General features: G+C 34.1%; 3 protein-coding genes and 1 long non-coding RNA gene across 4 annotated transcripts; 1 reads left to right on the top strand and 3 right to left on the bottom strand.

Moving 5' to 3' along the window:
* The first annotated feature begins 3,293 nt into the window (after positions 1-3,293).
* Positions 3,294-7,129, top strand: LOC110725766 (chaperone protein dnaJ 10-like). The gene is made up of 10 exons (XM_021905237.1): positions 3,294-3,896; positions 4,091-4,150; positions 4,240-4,322; positions 4,698-4,851; positions 5,002-5,131; positions 5,456-5,614; positions 5,708-5,886; positions 6,015-6,095; positions 6,345-6,485; positions 6,715-7,129. Exons 1-10 carry the CDS (start codon positions 3,810-3,812, stop codon positions 6,793-6,795), a joined length of 1,155 nt encoding a protein of 384 aa, XP_021760929.1. The 5' UTR covers positions 3,294-3,809; the 3' UTR covers positions 6,796-7,129.
* LOC110725769 lies at positions 5,922-6,786 on the bottom strand. Its single transcript, XR_002512220.1, has 3 exons — positions 6,688-6,786; positions 6,280-6,507; positions 5,922-6,101 (listed from the first exon to the last, which is right to left on the bottom strand). It is a non-coding gene; the product is annotated as an uncharacterized LOC110725769 (long non-coding RNA).
* Positions 7,130-7,875: 746 nt separating the features above from the next.
* LOC110725768 (F-box protein SKP2A-like) lies at positions 7,876-12,435 on the bottom strand. Its single transcript, XM_021905238.1, has 5 exons — positions 12,311-12,435; positions 10,773-11,035; positions 9,574-9,922; positions 9,350-9,491; positions 7,876-8,573 (listed from the first exon to the last, which is right to left on the bottom strand). The coding sequence occupies exons 2-5, from the start codon at positions 11,033-11,035 to the stop codon at positions 8,212-8,214; spliced, it is 1,116 nt and encodes a 371-aa protein (XP_021760930.1). The 5' UTR covers positions 12,311-12,435; the 3' UTR covers positions 7,876-8,211.
* A 6,751-nt stretch (positions 12,436-19,186) lies between these two features.
* On the bottom strand, positions 19,187-24,443 carry LOC110725765 (ACT domain-containing protein ACR3-like). The gene is made up of 10 exons (XM_021905236.1): positions 24,140-24,443; positions 22,805-22,907; positions 22,615-22,721; positions 22,410-22,521; positions 22,281-22,326; positions 22,023-22,137; positions 21,734-21,801; positions 20,962-21,579; positions 20,265-20,369; positions 19,187-19,847 (listed from the first exon to the last, which is right to left on the bottom strand). The coding sequence occupies exons 4-10, from the start codon at positions 22,469-22,471 to the stop codon at positions 19,524-19,526; spliced, it is 1,338 nt and encodes a 445-aa protein (XP_021760928.1). The 5' UTR covers positions 22,472-22,521; positions 22,615-22,721; positions 22,805-22,907; positions 24,140-24,443; the 3' UTR covers positions 19,187-19,523.
* Positions 24,444-24,649: the final 206 nt, after the last annotated feature.

Here is a 24,649-nt window from a genome sequence, read left to right as displayed (position 1 = left end):
GATATAAAATGATGTAGGAAATTATCAAAATTATGTTTAAAAATGTTTTATTCTAAGTAATTATATTATATACGATTAGGGAATTATTTTAATCAATTTATTGGTGTAGTGGCGATTGAGACTACAATTGGTAAGGAGGACCCGTGTTTGATCCCCCGCAACAACAATTGGGAGGAGACTGGAACTTAACCCACCCAAAACTGATCCTCGAATCCGGATTAGCCCAAAGGGTGAACCGGGTGGAACACCAAAAAAATGTTAGGTATTCCTCGTTTTTAAATACTTGTTAATAATAAAATATACCAAAAGTACGGGAGAGAATTAAAGGAGAGAAAATATGGAATTAATATTGTTGGGTCCACTCGGTGAGAGAAATTAATTAAATACTCTGTATTGTAAAAGCTTTCTAAATAAGGAAATGGAGCAAATATTTAAAAACGGCCGAAAAAGAAAAGTGCAGCAAGCATTTAAAAACGGAGGGAGTATTTTTGTAGAAGATATGTTTCTTTTTTGTCAAAAAAAATAATAATAGAATTTTATTTTATAAAAAATAATTCAGCACACACCGGAAAATGACACGTATCATTGCTTACGTGTCTTTTAGTATATAGTTATTGATTTGGATTTTCAGATTGGATCGGATTTATCCCAATCAGATCCAAACAAAACCGAAAAACCGAATTTTAAAATTAAGCATGTATAATATGGAGGTTGTTTTAAGTCTTAAACTGCTGAAAGTTGTTGCTTGTACTGTTGTTGATTTTTTTTTTCTTTTCTTTTTTTGGTACTACTACGAGGAGTTCCCACCGCATTTGGTAAGTGGACTAATCTCCCACGGGAGTTTGCATGTGTACCTCGATGGACAGCATCCTCTCAACTGGGATAGTTTCCATACCCAAAGCTCGAACCCGAGACCTTGGTTAAGGAGCAAGAGGCCCTTAACCACTCATGCCAATACCAGTTGGTACTATTATTGAATTTTAGTGCATGGAGTAATTGTTGTAATGGATTAATGGTGTTGCCTTTTAGTTGTACTAGTTATTTTGAACAATTTAGTTGACTCATGTTAAACAATTTATGTTAATCAATGACTATTTTCAAGATTTTTACTCCATATTAATCCTAAGGATTGGACAAAATGTTATTTTTATAATTGCATTCTTATTTTTATATTATCATATTAGTCTATTAGACGCTATAAAATAATGTATTTTAATTCGGATTTTTGAATCGGATCAAAATGACCGAACTTTAATTTGGATTGAGTTGGGGAGTAATTCGGATTGGATCGGAGTGAAAAATTGAAAACCGAATTATATTTCGGATCGGATTGAATATAGCCTAAATCCAAACCGAAAACCAAACGGACACCCCTTTGAATTGTACTAGGTTAGGTCCCGTGCCATACACGGTAACTTTCAATAACTATTCTTTAATTAACATTATATTCAATTAATTAATGTGTACAATGAATTTATTAATTATATATGAAAGTCTATTATTGACAAAATAGATATCTTAAAATGAGTATGTATGTATATTTAAATATATTTCACCAACAAATTTATATCGTTTCATCTTATTAGCCAATGAGAATTTTAACAATATGTATGGAGTATTTAACTCGTAATTAGATTTTTTTTTTTGGCACACTATTATTCATTTTCTCTTATGTATGTTGCTTTTTTTTTCAATAATCAAATCACTTAAAATATTTTTTCAAATTTTTTTTAGCAAGCTTTTCATACATGATTAAATACAAAAAAACCCTTGTTTTATTAATGGTAAAGCCGTAAAGTACTACGTAATTCTACATATGTCATAAATTATGTTAAAGTTTATGGTATCAAACTATCAATATATATTTGGAAGGATACATTAAATCTTTTCTAATCCTTTTATTTTAAGGAAAAACTTTTGTTATGTATAAGATTTATTTCCTATACAGATTTTTTTTTTTAAAGGGGATATACCAGATTATAGCACATGTTATTACTGGTGTGTCTTTAAGTATATAGTTATTGATTGATGATTGTTATAATGCACGCGGAAAATACAAGTTGATATACTCTGTATTTGTTATCTTGTTTTGGTCCAATTGTTGTTTATAAATACTTTATCATGCAACACATTGAACAAATGACACTATACATTATACCACTACATGGGTACGTCCTTGTTGTAGTTGATGATCACCATGTAAAAAGACGTATTTAACCAAAAAAATAAAATTGATGGTTGAATTCCATAAATATGTTTTATACTCTATCAATTTTGATATTTATACTAGAAACACTTCAACTTTTTTTCTTTTTTTTTTTTCTTTTTCTTTAGGTTAGAAGATAAAAAAATAAATTATAATGCCCTTCTGGCGATGGGTACAAGAATACTTCAACTAGATAGATTCTTTAAGGTCTATAGTTTTTTTAGGTTTTTTTTTTTTTTTTTTTTTTTTTTTTTTTTTTTTTTTTTTTTAAGGAAATATAGGTCAATGTATTAAATAGATTAGACTTATAAGGATAAAACCAAAAACAAGAATTTAGTTGCAATAAAAGATCAAACATAAGTACATAACCCAAACCACACGATCCTCTTTCGATCAAACTGCAAGAATAATGATGATTGACTGCTCAATATTTCTTTTGCTTTCCTACTTTAATTCCCTCGTAGTTGTGGGTGAGAATATTAACGATTAAATTGTCATGGTATAAAAAGGTGTTCAATAATAATGTAAGAACGAAAAAAATATATATATTTAATTGTTTTTAGTTTACCGTTTAATTTAAATTTCAATGTCATATTGTCCATACAATAAAAGTAAGGGACATTTTAAGTGGTTAGAGTTTTGGAGCTTTTCTTTCGATTTGAGGAGATTTTGGGATCGATTTTCACCTCCGTCCTTACAACTCTCTAACACCAAATCTTGACTTGGTGACTATTACTCACTCTAATACTCTATTATCCTTTTACTTTTTTGTAATATGATCTATCAAATCGTTACATGAAGTGTGTTAGACTATTGTGGTAATTTCTTAGATCCATAGTAATCTTAGTTTCAATCACAAGTATGATGTATTGATGTGTTATTAATATTAGATCATGTCAACTTCAAAGATGTCATGAGTGCAATTGCACCTATAAATCCATTTTGGCCTTGTACAACTAATTTAAAAAGATTTAGATGGGTCAAGACGAATTAGGTCATAGGTTGACATGGTCTAACACTGCCAACAAGCCCATAGATCGTGTGGTGCATAGGCCAACTTCCTATAGTTACAAACATGGCACACTTAGATACAATATCCCCATATTATAGCCTAATTGGTCGTGTTTAATGAACCTATCAGCACAACAACCTAACACAAGACACGACCTGACCCAACCCGACCCTTCAAATCAACCAACTAGTTCGATCAACCCACCTAAAGAGAGAAACAAATCCAACCCAAATCTTACAACCCATCACACATCCACATTCTACACCAACACACCCTAAACAAAAAGTTTAATTAATTGAAAAGTAGGGGACCTCTCTCATGATAAACGCCACCACCTTGATCAAAGAAAGCCTTTTTATGACATTTAAAATACTGTTTATTACCCGGGAAAAAGCGTTAACACCCCATTTCTTTATTCTTGTTTCTCTTCTGGAAAGTTGATTGTTGCTCGTGAAAAATTAGCTAAGCACTTTCAATCTTTCTTCTTTTCTCTACTTTCATTTACACCAACTTTTTCTTCATTTTCTTTCTCCTTTTTCCTCTGTTTTTTCCTGTTTTAGGCCTTGAAAATTGACTCCAAGAACATTAAAAATGGTGAAGGAAACTGAGTACTATGATATCCTTGGTATCAGCCCTTCTGCGACCGATGAAGAGATTCGTAAAGCTTATTATCTTAAGGTTCTATACATTCTTGATTAACCCTTTTAATGTTTTTGCATTATATGGTTCAAGTCATTGTTGTATGTGATATTGATCATGTTTTGTTATGTGGGTGATGGTTTTTTTGTCTTTTCGTGTTTTGGTTTTGAAGATCTTGGATTAGAAATTCTTACTTGATTGTTTATTTTGTTCGAGTTTTTATTCAATTATAGGCAAGGAAAGTTCACCCGGATAAAAATCCTAATGATCCTCAAGCTGCTGAAAGGTTTCAGGTTATGTGACTCAATGAGTAGCTATTTATTATCTGTAATTAGAACAGAATTTAACTGTATATTTATGAAATCGCGGTATTATTTTACAGATTTTAGGAGAAGCATATCAAGCTCTAAGTGATCCGGTGCAACGAGATGTATATGATCGAAATGGGAAGCATAGTGTATCTAAGTAAGCTAAACAATATTAGTAAATTATATCACTTTATTTATATGTTTAGATTACTAGCTAATTGAATGATCCGATAAGTTGCTGCTATAAATTATGTACTGGCTAAGTTTGTTATGATTTCGAGTCACTAATTTCTATCATTTAGTACAATTCTTGGATGTTGAACCTAGTCTAGTATATGTGCAAGTAATCACGAGAGTTTAATATAAAAGCAATATATAAAGTAATTATAAATGTATACTTATCAGAAGTACTTTGCAGGAAAAAAAATAAGTATAATACTATAATGAAGATGTTAAGATATCATCATTTGTGTTATGTGATCCTGCAATATTGAGCATTAGTTGATTATTAGCCCATACTTCTATTTTTCAGAGATTCGATGCTTGATCCAACAGCGGTATTTGCCCTGTTATTTGGAAGTGAACTTTTCGAGGACTACATAGGACACCTAGCTGTTGCGTCGATGGCTTCATCTGAATTTATCAGTGAACATGACAGTCCCGAAAGGATTAATGAAAAGTTGAAGGCAAGTATGTTGCAGTAAACACTCGTTTCTCCAAACTTGTAGAGATCGAGCTATGTTTGAGCTATGCATTGCTGCCTATATGAGAAGGATTAACAATAACAGGACAGTATAACGTGCATTCTTATGAATCAATGAATTACTGTAATGCAGGCAGTACAGAAAGAAAGGGAAGAAAAGCTGGCAGTGAAACTGAAGGATTTTATTAGCCTATATGCTCGAGGTGATAAGAAAGGATTCATACAGCGAGCTGAAAGTGAGGTCAAGCGCCTTTCAAATGCAGGTAAAGACAGCCATGTTATTCTGACTGTCTTCAATGTTCATCGAAATTGATAGTTGTAAAAGATGGGAATACAGAAAGTGTTGTTGCTTTCGAGTATGTTTATTACCAACAGATTAAAAACACTCTTGCTGTCAACTAGGCCTTATTTATGCCTTATTAGTACCGAGTTTTTGAAGTATTTCATTGCACTTACCAAAGCCTTTTATATATAAGATCTATTACATTTGAATATATTTAATCAATTATAGAAATCATACAAGTATAACTTATATTTCAGACAAAAACTATTCTAACATCTTCATTTGTTGCACTGCATTGGTACAGCTTTTGGCTCCGAAATCTTAAACACCATAGGCTATGTTTACACAAGACAAGCTGCATTGGAACTTGGGAAGAAGACCATGTACCTTGGAGTGCCCTTTATGGCGGAGTGGGTACGAAATAAAGGGCACATTTGGAAATCTCAGATAACTGCAGCTAAAGGTATAACAATACACATTAACTCAAGCATCACACATAATAAAGTAAAATCCATGAGTCCCCTAAATTTTGGGAGAATTTCATACTCATTTACAGGTGCATTTCAGTTGCTTCAACTGCAAGAAGATGTACGCCGCCAATATAAGATGGATGGTAGTGGCCCAGCTAATGACTTTGAATCTCACATACGATTAAACAAGGATGTTCTCATGAGCTCCTTGTGGAAAATGAATGTTGTTGACATCGAAATGACTCTCTTACATGTTTGCCAAATGGTTAGTGTGTTTCCTTGGAAACGCTACATTCTTACAATCATACAGGGTTTGTCAGACTGTTCGGATATCTGAACTTCTTATACAAAGTACAAAAGCTACAGTTTCAAGGATTTTGATTGATCTTGCAGGTACTACAGGAAAAGAACATCAGGAAAGAAGAGTTGAAAGTTCGTGCTTTAGCTCTGAAGATCCTTGGGAAGATATTCCAGGTTCACCTTTCATCAGAAAGTTTTCATGAGAAAAGTTCAATATCATAAAGTACTAGAGAAAAAGCATACTTAGACTGTATATATAACACTTCTACTTCAAATCAACCCCGACCCTTGTTCTAATCTTTAAATCGAAATAGGAGTTTGAGCTGATATGAGAGAAAAGTAGTGAATAAGTACATACAATTTTTTAAGATTTTTTTCATGTTCCTGATAAATGGTCTGCTGACACCAATTTCTTTCTTCTAGAGGGAAAAGCTTACACAGGAATCTGAAACATCAAAGAAGAAAACAGTAGCTGAGATAAATGAAGATGACAGTGATTCTGATTGCAGTTCTGAAGAGGATTCACACCGGATGCTAAGTTATCGTACTCCTATGCTCAGTCAGGCAAGCTTCTGAATCTTCGATGCTGACATAAATTTGGATATTTAAAACTCAGTTATGTAGGCTCACGTACATACACACACAAGCATATGCACTCAAACTACATACATACACAGTAATTATTGTATATAACAAGGATGACAATCTGATTTGAATTACAATGCATGGAAGAAATAATCAGTAACATCTAGCAGTTTTAGCTTACCGAAACCTTTCTTTTCTTTCATTACAGGGAATTGGAAGGCTGTTCAGATGTCTCTGTAATCCTGCTTTTGATGTGGATGATGATGAGATTGTCTACAAGGGAAAATGAGCCTACATACACCAGCACAAAGTATTGCATTATTCAAAATGATCGCCAATGTACCAAAAGAAGTTGCTTGCACATAGTTGTTCGTTAACTCATCGTGTTCTGACTTGTGAGAAGAACATTCAACCTGTTTTTATTAGCCTAATGGCATGTTCAAAAGAGAATCTGGTTGACTGAAGGCTATATAGACATGGAGATAAGTTAACATTTTGAAAGTTTTCACTCAAATTTTTTTTTTCCAAGAAGTCTTAATCTTCATATGCTGCCACCAAATTTGTTAATTAACTGTCAAAAATACTTTGATCAATATGAAGTTAAAAATTCAGTTTCTACAGAAGTTGTGAATCAGTCTAGCAGCATATACGCTTTTCCTTCCATCAGTAGAGGTCTCCCATTCCATACGCGTCTCATTTTGTGTCTCATTATCTACGACTATGCCTATAATTCATTAGCTTACCATCAAAGTCGGCACCATTGCATGCATAACAGAAAGAAAACAGCCCACAAAACTAAGGCGGCCCATCTCCCACCACCAAGAAGATACAGATTCATAACGCATGTTTTGATGTTGAAAGCTAATCAGTAAACACCTCACAAAGTGATTAGAAAGATAATTGCTCCCTTTTGAGTCAGCCTCAATTTAGGTATCATTGTCAAAAGCTAAGATTGGATTGATGCAATCAGTACTCAGTAGATATCAACTAGCCAATTTGATGGCTCAAATTCTTTATTTATCTTTTGTTGATTATTAAGATTAGAATATGTCACAAAACAACAGAAAGGAATACCCCCACTTCAAGATCTTTGACGAATATACACCTTCCACTCGAAATCATATCACTCCATTACTGTCACTATTTATCGCCTACCAAATGAGCCAAACCTTAATATTAGAAGTACATATAGAATCGAGCAACTCCAACCTCCGCCCCCACTTCTACCCAGGCCACCCCGAAATAATAACTTCCCAGTATGTAAGCCCCTCTGCCACCGCCATCTCTCTAGACACCTAAAATGAATGGTTTGAGGGACCATGCAGCCGCTTTTGCAATGATGTGATCATGCAACTTGTTAAGACAGCCGAACAAAATAGATGAATGTGATATAACATAACAAAGAAGATTACATAAATGGACCTATATAAAACAAACTTCCCAGCAGTGCTTCAGAAAATAACTACTTGTATATACAAATTTTGGACCACATTCACGAGTCAAAGTCACTGTTATCAAGTTCTTCAAAGCCTAACAAAAGTACAGCAACATATTAAAGTCAGCTTCTTCCACAACTCTAGCTTTTTCATTGTTTTTGAGCTTAAAAAAGCAGTACAAAACACTTCCTACAAGGATTAAATAAAACAGAAGACCACCTTTGTTTACAACAGGAAGATATTGATCATTGAGATTTGAACAATCTCTCTCAATGCGCAGTTGTGCTTGCAGCGCGGTGAGCTTGGACAGCGCAGGCACAATGCACGGTCGTCAAATTAAGACAACCACTTTTGATAAGAGAATGCCGTCCAGGACATGTGTGAAGGGCAGGGGAGGAATCACATAGAGCCTGAACAGCATGAGGTGTAAGAGCAGTACACTGACTGATGTTGAGGTTCACAAGGCCGTTGTCTTCGTATCTGCTTTTAATAGACTGCCATACACCGTGCTTGTTTCTGACACAGCTCTGAGCCAGAGAATACATTGCTCGGTCCGTGATGTTCTGGCAATAGTATAGACCCAGAGATTTAAGGTGAGGGCATCCGTTTGCCAGAGCAATCACACTCTCATCTGCAAACATGTACGAAGTATGTAGGATTAAGTGACCAACATATAACAAAAGTAAAAGGCACAAATACAAAATCAACACCGAATTTAAATTTAGGAAACTGAAAACATTATTGTTGTTTGTAGTGGCTCTGCTGTGTTACAAACTCACAAAGGTGAATAAGATTTTAACTTTAGCAATTAGCACTGTGATTAAGCTTTATTCGCTCAACCCACTCTTAGGCTTGGCCCTTGGGTAGGTTGAAGATCAGCTCACCTCTTTTCTCACCTTTTTTTTTTATTTTAAATAACCATTTTGATTCCAAATTCAAAGCACAAAAAAAAATGGGTAGTGCTGGAGGACAGGGAGCCAACCAAGCATACAAGGTTGGAGCTTGAACTCTCAAGGTTCGGTAAAATCAAGCCCGACTGAGCTTAGTAGTAAACAGCTATTCCAAGCTCTTAAAAAACAAGTATATAAGATTCCTGGAAGAGTATATACAGTTTAAAATGTAGCTAAGCTGCTAGGGGCAAGATGCAGGGTAAAACAGGACGTGAAATCTAAATGTTGCTAATCTGATTCCAGCCATCTATTATGTAGTTGGAGGAAGTTCAGAAAAGGATTCATGAGTTATATTATGAAGAATCCCTTTTGATCCTCTATAATCTTCACTCAGGGTTAACAAGGCAATTAGGGATTGTTCTAACCAATGTAAGAGAAAGTGAGCCAACTGAGAACTAAGAATAAGCATGAAGTTTATTTTAAGACTTTCCAAAAAGTAAAATGTAAACTTTTTTACCTGTTATAAGTACACAGCCACACAAGTCGAGGGCTCTCAAATTGGGGCAACCATATGCGAGACTTGTCACTCCCACATCCCCAACATTTTCACACCATCCCAGATTGAGAATCTGGAGATCCTTGCAGTTATATGCAATGGACTACATGCAAAAATTGTCACTGTTAAACAAGGGATACAATATTCAGATAAGGACACAGGTGAACTTTTGAAGGACAACATACCTGCAATGCCTTGTCAGTTGCAGTCCTCACACATCCACATAGATTTATTGACTTCAACTTTTTACAAAAGCTAGCCAAATATGCAAGTGCAGTATCACTGAAAGCTGAACATCCGCTGATATTCAGCTTTGTGAGATTTGGGCAACCATGAGACAATGCATAAAGAGAGCAATCAGTTAGTTTGAAGCTTTTACTCAAGTCGAGCTCCTGTAGGTCATGGCAGAAGTTTGCTATTGCCTCAACAGCATTATCCTCAAGCTGCGCCTTATCTTGACGAAGTATCAAGGTCCGCAAATTTGTACATTTTGGCACAAGCGAAAGGACTAAGTTGTTCATGTCGTTATTGCACCTACACAAAGTTTTCATGCAACAATTACCAACAAGCAAAATATTCCACAACTTAAGGTTCTCCAACTCCAAAATTGCAATAAGTTAGCAATGTATGCTTAACATCTCATTCTTCCTGTTTCAAAGATAAGGGCATACACTTCTCCAGGTTGAACTTGGATGTTTCATTTCCCCTGATAAAGCTTATGAACATTATAAAATTACATGAAACTTCCAGTAGATTTTGTTTATTTGTTTTTGTTTTTTATAAAGAAGTGGGATCCTTAAATGATAAATCAAAGGGAGTATATGTAAACCAATAAACCAATCCTAATTCCATAAAAACAAAACATTTCTTATTTCAATACCCGTTAATGGTGAGAAAACGATTAAACAGTCATTTCAACCTCAAAAGATAAACAGAGTTGGCCTGCCTATCAGTAAAACACAGGGACTACAATCAGCAGGCATGTTTGGCATAAACTGCTAAACACATCAAAAATACCGAGAAAAAGGATTCGGATATGGGAAAGAGGTCAGGGATACATGCAGTAAAATTTGCAACAATTGACATTACATGCCAAAGAATAAGCTGCTTCCAACCAATGGTAGCCTTAATCAAGATAATAGCATATTACATCAATAAGGCTATAGATGTAACATTCAAATTCATAATAACAGAAGAACAAATTAAAACAAAATTGCAACAAAAAACTTCAAATTCCTTGTACTCCACATAAAACCATTATGCATAATCAAGACCCTTCTAGACATACCATGAAATCAATGTGAAAGATAAGATAAATTTAACCCAAAAAACCAAGCAAGAAAGGGTAAAAACTTGACACGCTAAAAGGACAGAAGTAATATACCATGATAGACAAAGACGCGTTAGCCCAAGGCAAATCGCATCCCTCCATCCACTGCACACCCCAGAAGCCCTGATAACTGTCTGATCATCAACAAGTGTCACGATTCGCAGGAGCAACTCCATAGGGATATCTTTCCACTGTGCTGACATCTCACCACTCATTTCAACACCACCACTAACACCACCATCAAGACCAGCACTAAACACCATCAGCTTCTTGAAGGAGTCCAAATCTTCAATCCTTAATCCACCTTGCATTGCCATCTATTTTTTCAAAACCAATGAAAGCATTAGGAGTTATCCTGATTTTAACTAAAGTAAAAATATTGTCAGATGACTAGATTTTATTAATCAAGCTGCATTAAAAGGACAAACAGAAAGTTACACAAGGCATCAAAGACACCCCATTTGTCAGCAGTAGAGTAACTACTCAGATATCTAAGACTGACTCATCACAGCCAAAATAAAAAAAGGAAAAAAAAAAAACAAAAAAACACTCTTTCCTAGATCCCCATTTCTGAAATTCTATCCATGATTAATCACTAGACATAACAGCCAACCCATTCTCCATTCCCTACATAATTCAATAGGAAAAAAAGAGAGGGATGTTTAAAAACTCGTATCTACAACAATAGGTCATGTATACAACAAATGTACAGTATGAAACTTAGTCAAACTAAATTATAAGTAATATGATTATTAAGTATAAGTCACCCCTTTACAAAGTTGACTTTTATGCAAATTTGTACACCATAATTAGTTAATTACTAAACTAATTGTATACGATATATCCATTGTTGGTACATAGCATACAAGTTCTTGCCTTTACACTAAGGAACTTCCTGGTCCCTACCCCGTACACGTTACGCCCCCTTCATTCCTCCAACAAAAAAAATAATATTGAACATCATTTATTTTACTTATCATAATCTATCTATCAATACCTAGCTTAATAAATTGGCAATGGAAAGTTCTAGAGCTTCCATACTAACAAAAAATAATATATGAGTCGATTTCAACTAGCTTAGTTGGTAAAGTCTAACGAACAGTATTCATGACCTAAAATCAAATCTCGATTACATCATCAAAGTTCATATGGCTAACCAGACATACACCCAAAAATAAGCAAGAGACCAAGAGCAGAGAACAAAATAGGGAAAAGGAATAAAAAAGACATAACCAAGTAAGGAATAATAAACAAAATTACTCAAAATAAAATAAAATACTACGTAATTCGATCAGTGTGCACAATTGATCACTATATTCACTAAATTCAGACATAAAGAACCAATTAAGCAATTCAAGCAAACAAGTTTCCACAAATAAAACCAAAATTTGAGCCCATAGTTTCACCATTAACCAAATTTCCAGAAAAAAAAACAACCAATATAAACCCAATTCCACAAAGTTAATCACAATTTCATAGCTTATATTATACACCCAGAAATTGAAACAAAATATATGATCATAACAGTTAAAAAGGTCAACCCATGAGAAAAAAACAGAATTGAAAGTCATAAAAAGATAAAAAGATTTCACCTTTGCAAGAAAAAGAGGGTTTTGAGCTGAATATCTCTTCTGGGTACTTGAATTTTTTTCAGAAGGCACAAATTGATTTGTGCCTGCTTTTTTTTGCAAGAAAATTGTGAAATATAAAGAGGAAAAAGATAGCTAGGAAGAAATTTAATAGGGAATCAAACGGTTATAATTTTTAACACGTGGATGGTTTAGATTAGATGTGTATATGTGTTGGGTGGGTCCCAATATAAAGGATTGTTTGATCAAATTAAGGAGAATGGATTGCTACGAAAAAATAAAAAATTATTTAAAAATAAATAAAGTTTAGATTATACAAGAAATAATGAGAGAGAATAAGGAGGTGATGGAAGATTCCAGAGCTCAATGAGTAAAATATGTGTATAATCGAAACCGCTTTGCTGTATAAAAAGCCAAAATAAATAAATAAATTGAAGGAATAGAATAAAATTGGATCAAAGGGGTTTTTAGTGATTTACATAAAGTATAAAATTAAATTACATAATTTGAGGATCTTCAGCAAGGTATACCTGCTACTTTAGTGTAATTGTGTGTTTTTTTAAGAGATCGTTGGATTTATGGGACTATATTGCACGGTAAAGTTTACACTTTATGTTTGATGTCTGCTCAAAACAAGGTTTGTGCCGCATAAAAGGGCAAGGCCGCAAGGGTCATCATGTGACTCGTGTCTTGTTAAATTAGTGTTATAGATTGGGTTTATGGTGGGTTAGAGCGTGGGATTGATTCATTAAGGTTATGGGTCAAGTTTAATAAGGCCAAGGCCGCAAGGGTCATCATGTGACTCGTGCTAAATTAGGGTTATAGATTGGGTTTATGGTGTTATAGTGTTAAATTAACCATGCGACATGGGTTACTTGAGTTTTTCGGTTATGGGTTACTTGAATTTTCGGGATTACTTGTGTTACTTACTAGAGTTTCTCGGTGAGGGGTTACTCGAGTTTTCGGGGTTACTCGACTTGCCGGAGTTACTCAAGTTTCTCGGTCAGGGGTTACTCGAGTCACATTTTTTAAATGCGGTCTGACCGAGAAACTCGAGTAACCCCTGGCTGAGTAACCCTTAACCAAGTGAACCCCTCGGGTAACCCTTATTCGAACCCCTCAAATAACCCCCTGACTAAGTAACTCAAATAACCTCTGACTGAATAACTCGAGTAACCCTTGACTGAGAAACTCGAGTAACCCCTGACTGAGTAACCCTTAACCTAGTGAACCCCTCGAGTAACCCTTACACTACTAGAAAACAGTCGTTTTTTGATGGAAAAATTCCGTCGAAAAACATGTTTCCGTCGAAAAAGCATTTGTAGGAAAAATGACTGATAGAGAATATCCATAGAACATTCTCATCCTAGGTTTAGGATATATTTTGTATAAGATTATCTTTGATATCTGTACATATCTTATAGTTACCTAATATGATTAGATTACTCATTGTAACCCTATAAATATTGATCAATGGAAATCATCTAATCAAGGAGTTTATATTATCTGACATGGTATCTGACGGATTTCATGCATCGGAAAAGATATTTCGGCCCAGAAAAGTCTATCGGAAATTGGTTTAGTAAGACCAAATTTGACCATAAAAATAAAAAGTCTAGATCTAGAGTTAGACTTTTCATGGTCGAATTTAACGTTAAAAACCCTTAAAAACAAAATTAAAAGGGCATTAAACCCGTGCGCAATGGAATTAGAGGTGTTTGCAGAGAATTTGGGGTTAAAACCATAAAAAATTAGAGAAGGAGAAGAAGAAGAGTAAAGAACGAGAAGAGGAGATGTAGATTCCGACGAGAAAATAACGAGAAGAGGAGATGGAGTAGAGAACAGAAGAAGAGATCATGAGGAGAGGAGGGAGGAACGAAAGAGAGAGAATGAAAGCTGAGAAGAGAGAAAGAGAAGGAGAAAGAGAAAAAGGAGCCGGAGTGAAACAGGGATGAGGGTAGGTTAAAATAGAGTTTAGGGTTTGGTTTTTATTCTTTTTTCCTTTTTTTTATTAATATCGACGGAAATTCCGTCGGAAATTTGACTTTACGACGGAATATTCTTTCGGAAAGTACATAAATTCCGACGGATTATTAAATTCATCGGAAATACCCGACGGAATATAAATCCGTCAAAAAATTTTGTTTTCCGATGAAATTATTTGTCCGTCGGAAGCTATCCAACGGAATTCGACTTAATTCTAGTAGTGCTTGATTCTAGTAGTGTTATTCGAACCCCTCAAATAACCCCTGACCGAATAACTCAAGTAACCCCTGACCGAGTATCTCAAGTAACCCCTAATTGAAAAACTCAGATAACCCCTAACAAAAAAAACTCGGATAACCCCTGCCGCATAGTGTAGCCCACTGCACCCGCTGCACCTTTTCTTTCTTTTTTTTTGTATGATAACATGCCATAAACATTTATTAGAAGAAGTGTCTTTCTTAGCAATCTTTCTTGTGCAACTTGACCAATATGCTCGATACCTAATTAAGGGATGTAGGTTTTTTGTTTTGAGAAGGGAAAGATCAGATGATGATAGCTATTTTATCACAAATATTAATTTAAAAAATACAGAAGACAGTACTTGCGGATTTTATTTAAGTATTTTAAACGTAATTTTTGTTTTAAACGTAATTTAATTACACCTACATTTGCTAATATGAACGAGATCACATTAAAAAAAAATAATAATAAAATGTCTTACAAATGGCCGAATGGGAAATATACATATATTGATATACCAATTCCAGCACTCTGGCTTGGAAAAGGTTAAATACACAAAATATACAATTATGAGGTCAAACTTTAATCTTGTTTTTGTTAGCAAAATAAGTTATATTTTTAAATCGTAGCCATTTAAAAAAAAATTATAAATTACAGCCCAAAAGTTCTTATAAATTGTAAATTATAACCCGATTTAATTTTTTCATCGGTTTACGCGTTGAAAAATATTCGGTTAAGGTTTTAGGGCTCATTTTTTCCTTTAAGGATCCGAATTGAGATCGGAATTAATTAGTAAAAAAAATTATGTAAGTGTTTCGTTTTGCGTAAAAAAATACGTTGCATGTATGAAAAATATGAAAGGTATATGACATGTATCAATGTATGCCAAGGTATAAAGCGAATAGAATTTGTAATAAACCTTAAGTTTCCACTTTAAACAAGTTGATTAAGGACTAATGAGCAACATAACTTACATAAGTACGTAACTACATTGATTGTCTAATTAAGCACCCCCGATCGAAATAAAAGCTCTTCTGAGGAAGGATATCATAGGACTGACCTTGCCACGGTTTATTATGTAATTTTTTTTATTTATTGAATAAATGGGCTTGACCCTCGTTTGCATAAAGAAAAAACGCGTTTTTTCCCTTCTGTTCTAGGAGTGATTTTTTTTGGTTGCTTTCATTCAAATTTCATACAAGTTGCACTATATTGTTATCAAATGTGCAATGATAATAGATAAACCATAGACGTGATAGTGAAGATGGTGGCCATGCTGCATCAGCTGATTGCTACGTTTACATGTAACGTTGAAAAGATTTTTGTAAGTTAATAATCCCAATTTATAGGTCATCTTCTATGCCTTGACTTTGTACTTTTGTATACATTGTAGCTAACTGAAAACATCAATGGTAGGACCTTTGCTAGCTTTATAAATCTTGCATTTCTCGTGGGATCTCTTGTTCAAATTCATGCACAATTAAGCCATTTTCATCACTAAGTATTGCTGCACACAACAAAAAAAACAATTTCTTTCAATGGTCACAGAAAACTATTGTTAGCTTAAACCGGGCATTTACTTTTTAAATAGATCGAAATGAACCTCATATACATGTATTTATTTAGGGCTTGTTTTCATTGACTGAACTCAGCTGAACTGAACTGAACTAAACTGAACTGAATTGAACTGAACTGAGCTGAACAGAACTGAACTGAATATTTTATAAGAGAAGGAAATTAGGGCCTGTTCATATTTACTTAATTTCAGTTCAGTTTAGTTTAGCTCCAATCAGTTCAGTTTAGTTCAGCTCCAATCAGTTCAGTTCAGTTCAGCTCTTAATTTTCCTCTCTCATAAAATATTCATTTCAGCTCAATTCAGTTCAGTTCAATTCAATTCAGTTCAGCTCCAATCAGTTCAGTTCAGTTCAGTTCCAATCAGTTCAGTTCAGCTCAGTTCAGTAAATGTGAACAGACCCTTAGTGTGCAAAATGCAAATGAGCTCCATATATAAATCTAGTACAATACTGCTATAAGCAAAAATGATTTTATCAAACTAAAAATGTGTTTTGGTACACGGTCCTATTTCGAGATCATAGTTTACAATGCTCTTTTCACAGAGAGATTTTTCAAAATCATCATTTTTTGGGGGGGGTGTTTACATATGGGTATTTTTAGTTGTTTACTACCCCACTAGTATTGGTTTCAATTCTCTAAATGCATGCACTAATTAACCCAATCAATTATGAGTTTATGACTCATATATCTTCAAGCACCAAACCAAAATAATCAAAAAAAAAACATAGTTGCTTAATTTACTTACAAAGGTTTCCAATTATTATGAAACACTATACTATATCTATGAAAGATCAACCATCAAATAGCTACCTATATTACAAAGAAGATAATAAATCCCCACAAAGAAAAATTAGTCACGCAATTATCTATTCCTTTTATAGAAAGGTTTTTATTTAAATTAACATTCTAAATTTGGAAATTTGGCAAATTTACACCTTGCCTTATCTTTACGTCAATTTTTGTACGAGTAGTTTTTTCACATTAAAAAAGATAAATCACAAAGCATTAAAAATAAAAGAATATGACCAAAGATTTTATGTACATTATGTTCAGCAATGAACCCGTCATTGATTATCGTCTTCATACATGCAATTGTACGTAATCATATATGTTATGATATGATTTTATTTTTTTATTTAATCTCGAATAATTTCATCCACTATTTTTTTTAGAGGGACACTAAATTAAATTATTATTGGACACCTAGTCAATGTTCGTGGAATTAATAATTGATGACATGATGAAATAATGAATTTAGTTATCGCATCTATCCATGCTATCAAAAAATTGATCTCACGGTTTTGGTTTTTTTTTTTTGGTTTTTGTTTTTTTGTTTTTTTTTTTCTATAATTTATTTCTCAATATTTTAGACTTGTTTTGATTGGAATTTGGAAGTTTTATTCCTTTTGTTAGGTTAATTAAATGATTAAATCATAAAGTATGAGCAAGTTATTACGAACTCTGGCTTTCAAAAAAAGTTATTACGAACCCTTCCTTATGCGAGCTAATTAAGCATTTTCAATTGTTATAACTAGGAACTTGCTTGCAATTTAGAAAATTTCCTAAATGCTAGCTTGATCATTAGAGCTAAAAATTAAATTAGCTTGGTCAAGCGTATTAACTTGGCCAAGCTAATTTACTTGAGAAAAAAATTACTATATAAACCGGGGTTGATATATTAATAAAATTAATCTTAGAAAACTAATTAAGATATTAAGGCTCATTTGAATTGCAAGTTAGTAGCTAATCATTGGAACACAAACTAGTTACAAAAGAGATTCGCTTAAAATCTTATGTGACATATCAAGTAAGCTAATTTGCTAATTTCGAGTACCATTAGAGTTGCTCTTTTAGCTTTTAAAAAAGAATTACCATGTACTCTGTATGTTTTAAGGTTTTTATTATTTTTTTTTTAATTTTTTTTTTATAAAGTAACTATCTTTGTTAAATATGGAGAAGCAAGTAATGTGGTCTAATAGATTCAATTCACAACTAAAGGCATGCATGCTTGAGACTAACTGGTACAAAGTATAAGGTTTGAAACAAAAGTAGTATTACTCTAAGGGTCTGTTCTCTTCAGCTTAATTTGAATCCAATTCAGTTCAATTCAGTCCATAACTTCCTTCTCTCATAAACGGTTAAGTTCAGTTCAGTTCATCATCTCACTTCAGTAAATCAGAACATGCCCTAAGTTGAGTTTGAAAAACATAAATAATAATAATAATAATAATAATAATAATAATAATAAATCTTAAAAATTAATATATTAGTGATTAAAATTATGCATTGACAAAGCGTAGAAGTGAAATGTTAATGTTAATGTGTTAGGAGGTGGAAGAGTTGCATTTACTCATCTTCTAAAAATTTATATTATATACAAGATCCGTTAAAATAATTATGATTATTATGAACAAGTATTTTAGCTAACAAGCTTTAATTGACAACGAGATGTTTGCTTGCTTGTTCGAAAACTCTTGATTCTCAAAGTCAAAGACAGGCATGTTGAAGCAATATATGTAGGAACATCAACACCTGAAATTGTCATATTCCAGATCACACTGATTTGGCGATACCGCATCTTTATAATTACACATAATAACGTATAATGTTCATTTTATGATTTTCTCTTCGTTCAACATGCTTAATATATACTCTGACCTCAAAATATTTATAAAATAAACATTTTTGTGTCAAGGTACTAGTGTGTGTAATACGTCTTAATTAAAAGCCAAACCAAGACGCAAACTCCATTCTCTATATGGTTATTATTACAGAGTAGATGCTAACTTCATCACAGTTCAACCTTTTAACATTTTTTATTTAAAGTTAGGAAACAATAATTTTCATGTATACAACCTCTATTGAACCCTCAATTGACCTTCTAGAACTTTGTAAATTCCATTTGTACATAGTTACAACTCTCATGAGAAGTCATAATTAATATATGACGGAGTAGCCTTTTATTTTACTAAATTAAAAAACTTTTTGTTTGAACTTATTTTCGCTAAACTCAATTTTCCACCGTAGCAAAGCCTAAGAAAAAATCAAGATCTCACACTGCACAAAACTAGACTTGATTTGAGTCGTTAATTCATTATACATTTAATTTCCTTGTGGCTTTATATAATTTTCGGTGTAGTTTGGAAACAGCTTACATCAACATGAAACCAAATTTATGACCTAACTGCGCAAGTCACCAGCTCTATGAAGAGCAAGAAATTTTGGGCCTATTTCATATTGAACTTTATACTGTCCTAATAATGTTTCTCATCCTACATATCTACCACCTAAAATTAATCATAAGATTCACAGTTCTGATGACAATTAGAGGCTTTCTTTGGTGAAACTTTTATTAGTCTATACACCAAAATGTTACATACATATGCCACAGTATATGTTCGGCATGCATCATATTCACGGCATGAACTTCTCCAGCAGACCGCCAAAGAAGAAGCTGGTTTTGGCCCATCCTTTAGCTTCCGCGGGTTCCCTGGAGCTAGCTGGGGCTTTCTTCACATTGAGCATCATGGTAAGCCCAATCTCTTTTCGGAGTGCTTCGATTGTTTTCACATCTACTGGATTCCCTGAAGAATCCCTCACATAGAACACATTCTTTGCCTTCTCTCCTACAGTGGACACACCTGCTCTCATTACTGTCAGACCATGTTCTCGGAGAATCCTTGTCACTTCCGATAGTAAGCCAACTCGATCCTTTGCACAGAGTTCTAGGCTTAGACCCTGTTTCATAAGCATCAGATAAATTCCAAATTCCACAAAATAGCACTGTTTGTTACAAAGTCATATAATATGACAAGTATTGCTTCAAGATATGCTTATAAAGCCTAAACCCAAACTCATTTGATTATATACTCACTTAGTTCTTCCATTCCATTGTAAGGTTTTACGTCTCCTAAAATTTCATACAGCCGATAATTTGAAAAATAATATCCCACCCCCAAATTTTTGTTTCGTCTTAACACAAAAAGCTCAAGGGTCAGTAAGCAATCAAAGCATTACAAGTCAGTAGAAAACCAACTTGTTCACTGTTCAGTTCAGTAAGTGGTACCAATGACTGAAGAAACCATATTTTCAACTAGAGCATCCTACCATAAAACATTGAAGGCAAAAGAAAGAAAGTTTTGAGACAGTACTTACCTCACTTATTCTCCGTTGAATGGCAGCTTCAAGGCATTTGATAACCCTTTCCTTCTCCATTTCCATGTCAAGTGTACAGCCATCCATATGTCGAATGTAGTACTCCTGTAACTCTTGTTCATCAGCAAATTTAATGTTGCAGTACAAATAAATTTTGGTACTGAGGAATTTTTTTCCTTAGCAAAGGGATAAAAAGCAAACCATCATGAGGATCTTTGAACTTTTTTATGCATATGGTAAACACATGAAAGGTAATGCCATATTGCCATGCATGCATTTTGAAATTAAATTGGGGGGTAAAAATATTTTCAACCTAAATGAAGACCGAGGTGGAAGTATTAAACATCCAACACTTATTATAACTAAGAAACAGAAAGGCCTTAGTTGAACAATGTGCATCTCGAACTTCCTGGAAAATATAACAGAATATCTGTTAATATTTTGGACAATACACTTGTCTGTCAAAAAATGTAATTTAAACTCTAAAATATGATAAGAAAATTTAAAATGTAGTAAAATTCTTTTGTAACTTGAGATATCCACTGTGATGACACTTAATTTCTCCACTCTTCAATCTACCAGATGACGTAATTTTAGCATGGTGTCTACGTACATAACGGAAGCTCAGGCAAAGCTAAGTCAATTCAAGAAAACAGTACAAATTCCACAAATTTGGCAAGGAGAATGATCTTGATACCTGTGATGCATATGGGCCATCAGAGGAGATGGTTGCATGGAAAACAACATACTGCATATCTGTAAGTGTGCAGACAATATCAAACATAAGCTTTGGTCGATCCTTGCACTTCAGTGTAACCACTGAGTACCCTTTCTCCTCACAATGTTCAACAAAAATTTTAGGCTTCAGAGGAGGAGGATATTCCACAATATTCAGTGTGTCAGCACTTTCATAATCCCTGTCAGCGAACATCATCTGATGAAGACGACGGTCAACATGGGTAAAACCCATGGAGAAACTGGTGTGAGCCACATGTTCATCATCTTGGGTGCCACCGAGAATGTTCTTGAGCTGTTCTTCCATCAGAGATAATCTGCTGGGGTCATCTACAGCCAGATAGGTAGTATCATCATTGACATAAAGGACACAAGCTATTCTAGTGTTGTGGGTCCAAACTTCAGCAGCAGCTATGTTGAAGTGGAGGTCAGCAAGCACTGCAAAGATCTCTGACAAGAGCCCTGGACGATCCTTGCCTATCAGCTCGACAGCAGTGTGATTACCAACAGAGTGTAGTCCAACTCTTTTTCCTGGCCTACTCTTTATCCAATCAGCTGCTTGGCCCTTGGGTCCCAAAGCCTATTGCAAGATGGGGTGCAAAAAATAATTAGTTACCTGATGATGCATCAGAAACTTCTTACATGGTACTGTATTTTGTTAAAAAAAAAAAAAAAAAAACAAAACAAAACTATGGTATTGCTGTCCGTAATCTTCTTACATCAGATAGGCATACCTTTTCAATATAATCTATGGTCTTGCTGTCTGTAATCTTCTTCCCGTTTTGATCAGTAACATGGAAGACTGATTTTCACAGGGGAAAAAATAATCCAAAATTGTGAGTCAGTAAAAGCAAGAATATACATTTAAGATGAGTAAAACCCCAAAAATAAGCATGACTAAGAGAAAAGCTCTTGTCAACTTTAATCCATATACAATATACTTTGTAGTTGAAAGTATCAAAAATAGGTTCAGATGTTATTAGATCAATAATACCAGAAATACTTTACTAAAGAAATGCGCACCATCCATAAACCATCCACCATCAGAGGAAATGTAAGCTTTGGTAATGAGGAGATCAAGATCAGTTAAGATTTGCACAACTTCCAAAAGTATCCCTGGTTTATTCATGCTATCAACCTGTAACAAAACAATTTTTTTTAAACATATTAGCTCTTCATATATTGTCAGAAAGCAGTATATGACATGATCATCCATACATGAGGGAGGGGGTGTGAGAAAGGGCAACTTTTGTTCTGAAATTCAGAAGATGAGATTCTGACCTTAACTAGGGTGCAATCACGGCAACTTGTGTAATCGACAGATACCCTGAAAAACAGGCATATTAGAGGCAGATGTGAATAACATGTACAATACAGAGCTTCATTAGAAAGTACAGACTAGATAGGAACCTGGGAGGATTTATTCTGATGCTTAAGTTCTCATATTCAGGATCAAAATATGGCCCAGCCATGTTATTGTCTTCGACAAAAATTCAAGAGACTTTCCACGGGTGGCAGCTACCTGGTTCAACAATTCATCCATTATTATATCACATGATGTATAGATAGCACTACAAATTGCACACGGTTAATATGGCTAGGAACATGACCATACCTAATTGCACAAGATGAGGGCGGAGTCCTGAATTCACCGTTGAACTCTCCCTAATCCTGCACCAACTTACATCGTACACCTTCACAGTACAACTACAATCCTTGACCCTGCAAAACAAGAAAATCCATGTCAGCCAAATTTGACCTTGTAACGTTTAATCTCTCAATATATAAATGATTACCATGGCTACCTCTATTGTGACTCCTGAGTCCTGAGATACCAGTTGAAAAAGAAAATTTTGTCCAACAATGGCTCTCTAGTTACCACACCTTCCAAAACAGCCACTTTACTCACTGCAATAATTGAAATAGCATCACTAAACAAAAGATATTTAAATTCAAAGTCGCCATAAAATCCTAAAATCATAATCCAAACATAGGGATGATGCATATCAGTTCAAAAGTGAGAACAAAAACTCATGAAAAATCAAACTTATGCAACTTATGGATATTATATAGCTTAGATAAACTGTCAATATTCTTAGTCAACATTGAAGTCATCGTATCGAACACAGAAAACAGGCCCAACCATAAGAAATCACCAAATTCAATGTCATCATAATATCTTAGAGACCTAATCCAAGCAAAGGTATAATGCATCGGCTAATGTCAGTTCTAGAATGCAGATGAAAACTCATAAGGATTAAACACATGGATATCATATAGCTTAGAAGAGCTGTCATTGTTGTTACTGAACACTGAAGTCATCATATCAAACACAGAAAAACAGCCAAACACCTACACATCTCAGATTGATTCACCTCCACAGCTTCTCATATCATCTCAGCTCTACCTCTTATCCTACTTAAGTGTTTACTCAAGGGAAGTAGTAACCCATCATGGGGAGTCCTCATGTTGGTTCTGTAGCCGACCCCACTTATGGGATTCAGGCATTCAAGCAAAAGAAGAACTATTCTTGATATCACTGTAGCTCCAAGTGGCCAATGTATGCGGGTCACTCCAATATATGCTATACAGCCTATACTTATATAGAGGTATCAAAAACTAACCCGAACTAAGATTACCCAATATGACAAGCCATCTAATTGACCCGTCATAACTCGACCCAAACACAACCTGAACAACTGATTTGACAGCACTAATCTACTGCCCAAACAGAATCACACAAAGTTATCTAGCCAATATTAACCTATCCAACTTTTGCACCCCTTTCCAATCCCCAAAGGCCAAAACTCCTCATCTACCATAAATTAAAAAACTATGATTATACATACTAAAATCCCAATTAATCAAATACAGTTGATATTTCTTCTTATCACAAATATCATGAATTATAATTTCTAGGATTTCAAACACCTTCAATTTTTAAATAATAATGAAAACCCAATTAAACCAAGCAGAAAACTACTCAGAACAGAACAAGAAAAACAAGAACATCAAAAGAATAAATGCTGAATTAATAAACAATTAACCAATCAATCGCTATAAACCCATCATCAAAACTAACAATTAAAAATCACTTTCAATAAAAAGAAAAGAAAAGGATGGAAAAGAGAAAAACTTACAAAATGGGTGTTTGAGAAACAGAGAAAATCAGCAAAAACTAATGAAAAAAGACTGGATTTTTAAGCAGAAATTGAGAATTTCAATAAGATGTTGTCATTGGGGTTGAGTGATGCATCAGCAGATGGCGCACTATATTGATGCTGAATGCTGAATGTTGGTTGGGTTTTGAGTGGAGAGAGAAAGAGGAAGACACGTTCGAATTGCGTGGCTAGAATCACTTTTTTGTCAAATCTCACTCTTCTTTCTTGTTTTTATTTTGTTTATTTATTTTAATCAAAGTGTTTTATTGTATTTCTTCCAAAAAAAAAAAAAAAAAAAAAAGTGTTTAATTGTATTTCTGCTCATCTAATGGTTGTATTAAAATATTATGGTTGTAATAATCTAAGTCAATTTTGCAAGATCAACTTGTGTTTCTGTGCAACTTGTCCTTTGTCCAATCATTTGATCTTCTTCTGTTAATTATTGCACCGCCGTCTTCTTCGCTGTGGGGATACGTAATGGTCTCTGTT

This window comes from Chenopodium quinoa, unplaced genomic scaffold (genome assembly GCF_001683475.1).
Source record: "Chenopodium quinoa cultivar QQ74 unplaced genomic scaffold, ASM168347v1, whole genome shotgun sequence".
Lineage (NCBI taxonomy): Eukaryota > Viridiplantae > Streptophyta > Magnoliopsida > Caryophyllales > Amaranthaceae > Chenopodium > Chenopodium quinoa.
The sequence above is the reverse complement of the archived record's forward strand: the minus strand, read 5'-3'. Positions and strand labels throughout refer to the sequence as shown.

Coding starts and splice junctions, on each gene's coding strand:
- LOC110725766 (XM_021905237.1), top strand. CDS start 3,810: ATGGTGAAGGAAACTGAGTACTATGATATCCTTGGTATCAGCCCTTCT. Junction 4,323..4,697: donor GGGAAGCATAGTGTATCTAA/GTAAGCTAAACA, acceptor TCTATTTTTCAG/AGATTCGATGCTTGATCCAA. Junction 4,852..5,001: donor GGATTAATGAAAAGTTGAAG/GCAAGTATGTTG, acceptor ACTGTAATGCAG/GCAGTACAGAAAGAAAGGGA.
- LOC110725768 (XM_021905238.1), bottom strand. CDS start 11,035: ATGGCAATGCAAGGTGGATTAAGGATTGAAGATTTGGACTCCTTCAAG. Junction 9,923..10,772: donor ACGCGTCTTTGTCTATCATG/GTATATTACTTC, acceptor AACTTTGTGTAG/GTGCAATAACGACATGAACA. Junction 8,574..9,349: donor TGGCTGTGTACTTATAACAG/GTAAAAAAGTTT, acceptor ACATGTTTGCAG/ATGAGAGTGTGATTGCTCTG.
- LOC110725765 (XM_021905236.1), bottom strand. CDS start 22,471: ATGGCTGGGCCATATTTTGATCCTGAATATGAGAACTTAAGCATCAGA. Junction 22,138..22,280: donor GTGATTGCACCCTAGTTAAG/GTCAGAATCTCA, acceptor GTTTTGTTACAG/GTTGATAGCATGAATAAACC. Junction 20,370..20,961: donor ATGGCCCATATGCATCACAG/GTATCAAGATCA, acceptor CAAGAGTTACAG/GAGTACTACATTCGACATAT.